This window comes from Penaeus japonicus, unplaced genomic scaffold (assembly GCF_977035675.1).
Source record: "Penaeus japonicus unplaced genomic scaffold, GWHDUDI00000001_assembly GWHDUDI00000024, whole genome shotgun sequence".
Taxonomy (NCBI): domain Eukaryota; kingdom Metazoa; phylum Arthropoda; class Malacostraca; order Decapoda; family Penaeidae; genus Penaeus; species Penaeus japonicus.
The window spans coordinates 2,045,558-2,056,487 of NW_028234426.1; the positions used below are offsets into that span (position 1 = coordinate 2,045,558).

The 10,930-nt window shown below is 37.9% G+C and overlaps 1 protein-coding gene across 3 annotated transcripts; it reads left to right on the top strand.

Moving 5' to 3' along the window:
• The first annotated feature begins 1,596 nt into the window (after window positions 1-1,596).
• LOC122242846 (juvenile hormone esterase) lies at window positions 1,597-9,884 on the top strand. Of its 3 annotated transcripts, none has more exons than XM_086550575.1 (12): window positions 1,597-1,645; window positions 3,563-3,758; window positions 4,809-4,973; window positions 5,183-5,327; window positions 5,453-5,638; window positions 5,863-6,056; window positions 6,261-6,411; window positions 7,011-7,189; window positions 7,459-7,609; window positions 8,914-9,070; window positions 9,212-9,326; window positions 9,541-9,884. In XM_086550575.1, the coding sequence occupies exons 2-12, from the start codon at window positions 3,567-3,569 to the stop codon at window positions 9,652-9,654; spliced, it is 1,749 nt and encodes a 582-aa protein (XP_086406701.1). In that variant the 5' UTR covers window positions 1,597-1,645; window positions 3,563-3,566; the 3' UTR covers window positions 9,655-9,884. The 3 variants fall into 3 exon arrangements, with proteins under 3 accessions (XP_086406701.1, XP_086406702.1, XP_042856183.2); XM_043000249.2 differs by lacking the exon at window positions 1,597-1,645 and adding an exon at window positions 1,793-2,203; XM_086550576.1 differs by lacking the exons at window positions 8,914-9,070; window positions 9,212-9,326; window positions 9,541-9,884 and adding an exon at window positions 8,464-8,880.
• Window positions 9,885-10,930: the final 1,046 nt, after the last annotated feature.

Consider the following 10,930-nt stretch of genomic DNA (forward strand, 5'->3'; position numbering starts at 1 on the left):
TTTTAATATATATATAAATTTATAAAATTATATAATATAAAAAAAAAAATAAATATAAATATATATATACATATAAAAATAATAATATATTATAATTTTATATATATGGGGGGGGGGGGGGGGGGGGAAAAAAAAAAAAAAAAAACCCAAACCAAAACCCAAAAAAATTATAATTTTTAATATAAAATTTTAAATTTTATATATAAAATTTTATATATATATATTTTTCATATAATATAAATATATATATATTTTTATATAAAATTTTTTTTTTTTGTGTGGTGTGTGTGTTTTGTGTGTGTGTGTGTGGTGTGTGGTGTGGTGAACATACAAACAAACCCCACACACACACACACACCACACACACACACCCCACACACAACACACACACAAACACACACACACACACCCCCAAAAATATAAATAAATATTTTATATATATATATAATTATATATATATTTAAAAAAAAAAAAAAAAAAAAAACTTTTTTTCTCCTAAAAAAAAAAAAAAAAAAATATATAAAAAAAAAAAAAAAACATATATATAAAAAAACACAAAAAAATTTTTTTTTTTTTCATAATTTTAAAAAAAAAGGCATGTAGATAGATGGTTATAGGAGCAAAGTGCATTTGTTCCAAGGATGCACACTTTACCAGAATTCCCAACCCATTGCCCGTTGCTCTCTCTGCATCACAGGAAGGCGACAATAAAATGCAAGATAATCAACCTCTTTGATAATCAACTTGACGACAGTTGCAATCTGCTTAATTCAGTTGTCATTGCCTGAATATCTGCACCTCTTCAGCTCATCGGATATATGAACCATGAGATGTTTAGATTCTTCTTTTTTTTCTATTAAGAATTATCATTATTTCTAATATTCTCATTCTTATTCTCATCTCTCGCTTCCAAGAAAGGTTTTTTGGCGGTTCTTTCCTTTTTTTTTAATTTTTTATAACATTTAAAAAAAACAAAACACACACACCCACACACAATTATATATATTTTATATTTATATATATATTTTTATATATATTATTATATATATATTATATAATATATATATATATATAATATATATATATGTTAATATAAATATATATAAACATTTATATATATATTATATATAAGATAGATAAATATATATATTATATATATATGTATTATATATATATATATATATATTATAATATATATATATATATATATATATATATATATATATATATATATATTATAATATATGTGTGTGTGCGTGTGTGTGTGTGTGTGTGTGTCTGTGTGTGTGTGTTTGTGTATTCATATATATATATATATATATATATATATATATATATATATATATATATATATATATATATATATATATATATGAAATATAATATATATATATAGTATATATACATATATACATATACATATACGTATATGTATGTATGTCTCTAAATACATACACACATATACATTATTACATCCCATGCATGTACATTATGGAGAGGCATAATAGTAATAATCTCCACTAATCAACCAGAGATAAGCGCATCCGGAATAAAAGTCACGGGACTCGACTGACTTGTGGCACTTCCTTCGCTGAAGTGCAAGTGCCAAGTGCTCTCAGTCGACTCTTACTGGTCGTCGTGTAGAGTGAGTCAGTCTTTTAGGCGAAGTGTTTTTTTTTTTTTTTTTTTTTTTTTTTAATGAGTTGAAGGTTTGTGTTACTCAGGTGATAGTTTTGAATTTTGACATCGGATTTTTTTTTTTTATTCTTTTTTTTTAACTAGATAACGTTGCGTCGTTTGGTTTTCACTTCTTCCAAATTGATTTTTTTTTTGTCATCTTTATAGTCAACGGTCACCGTTTGGATTTGTTCAACAGTTAGTCAAAGAATTTTTAAAAAGAAAAAAGGAAAAAAAGCTAAAAGAAATCCCCAAAAGAAACAAAAGAAAGTCGTGATATTTCGACCCTGTTCTTTAATTAAGAGTTCATCCTAATACCTAGGATTCGATTCTTATTGTGGCTGCGTTTTATAAATTCTATGTATTCACGTTTATGATTCCTCTCGTCATATATTTCTACGCGTCACGTGCCCATCCGCGAGAGAAGAAAAGTCAGTATGAACTTTGACGTTAGCGGATGGACACCTGCCCCCCCCCCCCCCCAACCCCCGGTGAGGTGAGGTATGCAGGACCGAATCTGACAGTGGTTTGTATAAACATCTTGCTGTAGAATCTTGTCTTTTTATATGATTACACTTATCCTAGGGGCGTTTTAGTTCATGGAAATCAATAGAGATTTTATATTTTGAAGTACTGCTCTCTCGTTTCCGTTTATTTGCTGTCCTCGTGCACAGCCGCTGTGATAAGATCCTGTTTATAGATTTTAAAATGTGGTCCTCTTAACTATGAAGGGAATTTATTGAAATAATATGGGCCATTCTCGTATAAATTATTGATGACTACATAAGCCATGAAATGTTCTAGTCCCTTTATGTTCTGGTACCTTGAAATTGCCGTATAAGAATTTACTGTATGCAAATAGCAGTCGAGCTAAAGAAAGTTCAGTTCTCACTATTTTTGTTCACGATTAGCAATAAAAAGTTCGAGATAATGTGCATTCAATCAAAATTCATATCATTAAAAGAGAGAATGTCAAAAAATAAAAATAAAAATCCTGCCATACGCTTCTGAAGTCCTTCGACCGGGATATGCAAATCTCTTGCAGAATCATCCAGCCTGCAGCGAATCACCAATCATGCAAATCACACATTGCATTGGGACTGACAAGTCAAACGTCACATTCATACATTCCGGTACAATATCTGCATAAGACTTTCTTTCTGCAATCAGCATCTGCAAGATCTTAAACTAACTTATCAAACTATGTTATTTTGAGGACTCTGCTCTCGACATCCAGTAGCTTCTAAGTTAAAACGTGATCGTTTTTTTTTTTTTTTCTCTAATGTCTTACTGCTATTACGACTATTACTGCTATCGCTACTATTACTACTACTACTACTGCTATTGCTATTAATGATAGTAATTCTACCCCATGTAACGAAATCAATGAAAATGTTACCAACCGGATATATATATATATATATATATATATATATATATATATATATTATATATATATATATATATGTATATATGTATATATATACAATAATATATATTTTATATATATATATATATATGTATATATATACATATATATATATATATATATATATATATATATATATATATATATATATATATATATATATATAACGCTATGCACAATTACAAATAAGTTACGATATATATACACAATATATAAACACTACGACCTTTAAGCAATAATGAAGTTGTATGAAATATATATATATATATATATATATATATATATGAAAAAATAGATATAGAGAAAAGCGATATTATCATAAGATAGAGAATAACCTCCCGGCCCTTGCACCGAAAGATGCAATAACCGAGAAACTAGTCGTTATTATTATTATTATTATTATTTTGTCTCTTTCTCTCTTTTTTCCTTAAAGAAGCCATTTTACTTTCTGAACAGCAATATGTTGGCTGCCCTCGCCTTGTTGGTGGTACTGGTGGCGGCGGCCCTGACGGGTCGGGAGGGCGCGCCCGTGGTGGGCGTGGCAGGAGGGCGGGTGGCGGGCGTCACGGAGACCTCCACGAAGGGCAGGGAATTCCACGCCTACTACGGCCTCCCCTTCGCCAGGCCTCCCGTGGGGGACCTCAGGCTCAAGGTAGGTAGAGAGAGAGAGAGAGAGAGAGAGAGTGAGAGAGACAGAGAGAGAGAGAGAGAGAGAGAGAGAGGGAGAAAGAGAGAGAGAGAGAGGGAGAGAGAGAGTGAGAGAGACAGAGAGAGACAGAGAGAGAGAGAGAGAGAGAAATAGAGAGAGAGAGAGAGAGAGAGAGAGAGAGAGAGAGAGAGAGAGAGAGAGAGAGAGAGAGAGAGAGAGAGAGAGAGAGATCGGCATATCTATCTGGCTGCCTGTCTGTCTGTCTGTCTGTCTGTATGATTGTTTGACTGTCTATCTCTCCATCTATACATCCACCTATAACATACACACACACACACACACACACACACATACACACACACAAACAGACACACACACACACTTTCCCTCGTCACCCCCCCCACCCCCCCAGACAAAGGGCGTGGCAAACGTTCCAATAATATTTAGTAAAAGGCGCGTGGAAAGGGCGACTCGGAATGCGCCAACGCGAAGGCATCGGCGGAGACCGTGATGCGGAAGTGACTGGGGTTGTGGCTGTCCGATCGCCGTCACCGAATGTATTTCATAACACTATTTACATGTGTGTGTGTGTGTTTGTTTGTGTGTGTGTGTGTGTGGGTCTGTTTGTGTGTGTGTGTCTGTGTGTGTGTGTGTCTGTTTGTATGTCTGTGTGTGTGTGTGTCTGTGCGTGTGTGTGTCTGTTTGTGTGTCTGTGTGTGTGTGTGAATGTGTGTGTGTGTGTCTGTTTGTGTGTCTGTGTGTGTGTGTGTCTGTGCGTGTGTGTGTCTGTTTGTGTGTCTGTGTGTGTGTCTGTTTGTGTGTCTGTGTGTGTGTGTGTTTGTGTGTCTGTGTGTGTGTGTCTGTCTGTTTGTGTGTCTGTTTGTGTGTGTGTGTGTGTGTGTGTCTGTGTGTGTGTGTGTGTGTCTGTTTGTGTGTCTGTGTGTGCGTGCGTGTGTGTGTGTGATATCATTATCTCATTGAAAGAAGCAACGGGAGACCCCTGAGATAGTCGGAAGGAATGAGTTACAAAGACCCTCGTATCTTCCTTCGCAGGACCCGGTGAAGGCAGAAGCGTGGAAGGGCGTGAGGGATGGATCCAAGAAGCCGCCCTCTTGCCTCTTCGTGCCCTTGGGTTACTCTGCCATGGGCGTTGCCGTGGCCCCGGGAGAGCTGCAAGGGCACGAGGACTGCTTGTACCTCAACGCTTTCACGCCGAAAGTAAGTCAGAATAGTGAACATACTTTGAATATACTGTTGCAATTCAAGTTCTCAAAGATCACGATCATCATTATTCTTTATAATCATAGCAGAGAATATCCTCATTATTCTTTGTAATTATAGAATATCCTCGATACTCTTTCTGATTATAGATATTCCTATCATTTGTTTTTCACTCAATTTCTTTCTTTCTTTCTTTTTTGCCCAAGATGGAGTCCTCCGAGAAACTGCCGGTGATGGTGTGGATTCACGGGGGCGCATTCCTTGCCGGTGGAGCTCATGAGTACTTGCCTCATGTCCTCATGAACCACGACATTGTGCTTGTAGTGTTGCAATACAGAGTCGGTATCATGGGTTAGTGAGGAATCAAACCGAAATTATTGCTCATATTCCTTTGCAACATTCTAATGTTATTGACCTATTCTCGTTCATCTCTCAGGAGGCTTTGTGTTCTATATGTGAACATCCTTTTTTTGCAGGATTCCTGTCCACGGAGGATGAGGTGATACCAGGGAACTTCGGGCTGAAGGACCAGACCCTCGCCCTCCACTGGGTGCAGGACAACATCCACCACTTCGGGGGAGACGCCGCCAGGGTCACCCTCTTCGGGGAGAGTGCGGGGGGCGCCTCCGTTCATTTCCATCTCCTGTCGCCCAAATCCAAAGGTGCGAGTGACCAAGTATTCAGGAATGAGAAGTGTTCAGCTCCGAAAGCTTTTTGGAAACACGGGAAATTATGCAAATGCACAATTGTCTACGATTTGTTCCAGAGTTTCGCAGTACTGTGAGGGAATGTGCCTTTAATTTGTCATTAGAATAATGTAAAAATTATTTCAGTACAGCTCTGACCCTACAGAAGTTCCACGAAGATAATTTTGTTCTTCCTATAGGTCTCTTCTCCCGCGCCATCATGCAGTCAGGGTCGGCCTTGGCGCCGTGGGCTCACCAGGAGCAACTCAGATCCGTGGCGGAGGAGGTAGGCAGAGCCATGGGCTGCCCCGAAGGCGGCGGTAGCCACGGCATCCTCGCTTGTCTCCAGAAAGCGGAAGGACGCCACTTGGCCGCAAGAGTCCAGGATTTCTTAGTGAGTAACATTTAACAGAGAAAATATCCTCGACTTACGTTTCAATGAATCGTATATTTGATGAGGATGATTCCTCGTGATATAAACTTCTAACATTTTCCTATATGGACATGTTCCCTCAGAACTGGTTCCTCTTGCCGCCAGTCGCCGTGCCATTTTTCTATAACCTTACTAACACTTTCATATGTTGACATGTTCCTTTAGAAATGGTTCATCTTGCCGCCAGTCGCCGTGCCTCGTGTCGACGGGGACTTTTTGCCGGACCATCCCGCTCGTCTGATGCGCGACGGAGACTTCAACCACGTGGACCTCATGGCGGGCATCACCAGAGAGGATGGAGCTTTTATCACCAACCGTTAGTGATATGGTAGCCTCTTATATAGTCACAGGAATCAGTAGGCAATAAAGATATATATAAATCCGGATACAAACGAAAGAGGGATTGATTAATCAATGATTCAAGATTTTGAAATTCATGGACAGGCAAGGTCATCCAGTGGTGTGTCGTTTGCACAATGCATGGTTTGTTTCTAAGGCAATTTTTAACGCAAGGCCTCCATCAAGCCCTGAAATGCTGGATATCTCTATTTAGTTCCACATTTTTGTATTTCAGTGGAAAACCTTTGACATATATATTTATGGCAATTTGATAAGAAATGCAGTATTTAGAAATGGGTATAAATCTAAACATAAAACACAACAGAATGAGAGACAAAATCCCAAATCTGTTGTTCATAGTACTAGTGACCATATATTGCATATGTACCTGACCTGACCTCTCCAAGCTCAAAGAAGTATTCAGAGAATTTTCAAAGGAATTAGTGGTACTTTGGAAGCTTAATATCACTCAAATTACCCAACAGGCAGTTCGCATTAGGAAAGTGAGAAGAAACAGAAATATCCTCAGAGATTATCAATATCACCTAAGGTATTTCATTGGATCTTTCACCACAGAAATGCTAGTCAGAAAGGACCTCCTCGCCGCGTTGCAATACAACTTTTCCACCATCGGCGCCCTTAGCCTGATGCTCGGACCTGAAGTCCAAGACGCTGTTGCCGTCAGCACCAGGGTCTACCAACACTACCTTGGCAGCTTAGCTACCGACCGGGACCACATTGAAGAACTCACTAAGGTAACCTTTTCTTCCTTGTTTTGTTTAATGCTAAATGTATCACTTATAATATTGATGCCAGTTTTACTAAGGTTAGTTTGAAGTTACTCGTTTCCATCTCGAAACAGGAATAGTATAAGTATTGTTGCTTAATTATCCGATTTGATACACAGCATATTTCACACCTTTATTAATATCTCCAATGATACCACACACGTGACATATACATTAACATTACCCTAGGCTTTCATCTCATGCCATATTATTGCTATAGACATTTACATCCGCAGTTGAACACAGACCACTTGTTCGCCATACCGCACGACCTGACGACCCTCTACCACTCCCGCGTCCCCGGTCTGGCGACCTTCCGCTACGAACTCGTCCACCGATCTCAGCTGTCCATGGGGGATTTCTTCAACACAGACAAAGGGCGGCACTGTGAGTTTTTTTTTTTTTTTTTTTTTTTTTAATAGTGATTGAACTGGGTTTTTTTCTGCTGTAGAGAGAGGTCTGGGTACAAGGGATGTGGCGCTGCTATTATCGTTATCATTATTTCAATTGTTGTTGAGAGTAACTTTGAATAAAAAGGGGGCACTAAATTCCTGAGTATTATTGAATGTATGTCTTCAGCACAATCAGCAATGTCAGTTTTTGGGGGGTTTACTCTTAGACTTAGAGAAAGCTTTTGGATTGACAAACTCTTGTTACTTCAGAGACCCTTGCAAGGAAGGGGCTCTTCAGATCCGCACTCACCAAGTGTCGTTTTTTTTCCGATGCTATAGAGAAGAGCTAAAGGTCTTTGCAGCCAAATTGCATTCATCAAAACCCCACATGGAGACCACCTCTTTCCCACTAGACACTCGATTAATTAATCTGATAGAGGTGCAATTTCTTAGCAAAGATAATTCAGGTCTCCACGAATATGCATCTCAAAGGGAAAACACTTACGGATATTTTATATATAGCCAGATATATAGCATATATAAAATATATATGCTATATATCTATATATAGCATATAGCCAGGGTGTTGATACGCTTCCAACTCCAAGATCAGTCACCAACTGAGGCCACGGACGCGTCTCATGAAGACTAAGTCTCAATGAACATGAAATCAGCTAGAAGATAGGATACCTCGATTAAAATCAGAGAAGGAGATGGTTACTACAGGCATCAGTTTTTTTTTTTTTTTTTTTTTTCGAGAAGTATTATATACCTTAAGGTAGATATCCTTAGCCAGTAACTGATCATCCACATACCAGTCGCTAGCACTGAAGGATGTTGTCTCTGTAGATGCTGGAGAGGATGTTATCAACATAGGAGCCATGGCGTCCACATGGAGGGATTTACCGTTATGCGCACTGGTTCCTTGGAAATGTGGACTGCTAGCCTCTTCAGCCTTCGAAGTGATGTCTATTTACCATCATGCTCGCCATAGCATTGAATAGTATGACATTCTTGGGCTACTGACAGCCTTGTTATTGCCAACTGGGTCCCCTGTCATATGAGGCCTCCGAAAAGGTCATGACCTCAATGAAGACTGAATAAGAAACTGCTGGATAGGGCAGCCTCCTGCAGCACCACGATCTGTATGTGAATCCCACGAAGTATTACCCACTGGAAGTCCCTGGAAGGATCTCGAGTGGTTGATTGGTCGTAATGAATCCTATTCTGAGCATTGCAATGCCCTAGATTCCAGCAATGCTCTGTTAGTCTCACGACATCCTACCTTGGCTCCCCCAGGGGTTCCTCATGGCGACGACCTGTACTACCTGTTCGCGGGCGGGCCGCTCCTCGTCCGCAGACACCTGGCCGACCGCCCGACGGACCTGCAGAGCCACGAGGACCTCCGCCTCAGGGACGTCATCACCGCCATGTGGACCAACTTCGCCGCCACCGGGTAATTTCTTTGCATAGTCGCATGGGTTTATACAACACATATGTTATAACGTATAACATATTACACACACTCATATATCTGCTGATTAACTGTGTCTTTAATCACATACATGGTTGCTCATTCCCTCCCCCCTCCCCCCAGCAACCCGACCCCCGACGACTCCCTGGGCTTCAAGTGGGAGGCGGCGACCGAGGACGACCTCCGCTACCTCGCCCTCACGCCCTCGCCAACCATGGAGGCCGACCAACGACAGAAGGTGAATGTAACCTCGAGAGCAAAACATATCCAAAATTCCAACCCACTTTCCAAATCATCCTAAAAAAAAAAATCTACCTACACAAAAGATCGGAACAACCTAACGCTTTTAATTAAGAATAACCATTGTAATTTATGGAATAAAGTTTTTGAATTTTTTTGAATTTGAATTCTTATCCCTCACTTACCGTTCCTTGTCGTGTGTCTCCCTCCAGGCGCGGGGTTTCTACGCCTCTCTACCGACGAAAGTGAACCTAATTCTGAACCCCGAGCGCATCGTCTCATCTACCGAAGAACCTTCACTTCGGTCGCGCCAGGATGAGCTGTAACTCCCTCGTCAGTCAGCCATCCGTGCAATTGCAAGACTCCTTTAGTGCAATACTTTTGTGTTTTAGTTTGTTTTACTTTGTGAGTGAATTCCTTGCTTCCTAAGTTCTTGCTGATCAATTGCAGAGGCTTTATGGAGCAATATGATGTTAACTTAAGTATGCGAGTGGATTGTAAGAATTTGTATATATGCACACACACACACACACACACACACACACACACACACACACACACATATATATATATATATATATATATATATATATATATATATATATATATATATATATATGGTGTGTGTGTGAATATATATACACACATATATATATATATATATGCTTATATGTTTCAGTATGTGTGTTGTACACATTTGATTTTTATGTTTCTTTAATCTGTCACTTATTGCTTATCATTTTGCAATCATTGCATTATGCAACTGTCTAACCATCTTTAATATTTCTCGTAGGCGATCACTGACGTAGGAAGTACAATGATCCTTGAATCATGCCAAGTGTTAATTTAATTTCATTAGCAAAGTAAGATTTTTTCTACATCCTAAAACGCGTCTTATTCATATAGGCCTATTTAAGTACTTTCTACAGTACACACAACTATGTATATTATATATATATATATATATATATATATATATATATATATATATACATATATATATGTGTGTGTGTGTGTATATACATACATAGATGCATACATTTTTTTCCATTTATATAAATATTATACATGTAAATACACAGACCCATATATATATATATATATATATATATATATATATATATATATATACACACACACACACACACACACACACACACACACACACACACACATATATATATATATATATATATATATATATATATATATATATATATATTTCAATCAAATTCCACTCCCAGGAGTTCAAAGATCCGAACTGAATCTTTTGTTTAACCAAAATATTTTCACATTTTAAGAAATTACTTAACTATCAGAGTGTACATTCTTTCCTAGATTTTTCCCATCACGAGTATTAACATCTCTTTGTACTGTTTTATATATTTCAATAATCCTTAACTAATTCCAAAAGAAACAATGACTACAGTCTCATGAAATATGTAAGTTAATTATTATAATCAACCATCATTATACAAGCATGTGTATATATAAAACCTGATCCTTATCATACTAGTAAATATTATATAATAATTAAATGTTCTATACAAGCAGCATTTCCTTTATTCATACAGTAAATTCGGGTAAATCGTCTCGTATTAT

Excerpts from the sequence above, each read along its gene's own strand:
- LOC122242846 (XM_086550575.1), top strand. The coding sequence starts at position 3,567 with ATGTTGGCTGCCCTCGCCTTGTTGGTGGTACTGGTGGCGGCGGCCCTG. Across the intron at positions 3,759-4,808 it reads TGGGGGACCTCAGGCTCAAG|GACCCGGTGAAGGCAGAAGC; the intron begins GTAGGTAGAGAG and ends CTTCCTTCGCAG. Across the intron at positions 9,071-9,211 it reads ACCAACTTCGCCGCCACCGG|CAACCCGACCCCCGACGACT; the intron begins GTAATTTCTTTG and ends CCCTCCCCCCAG.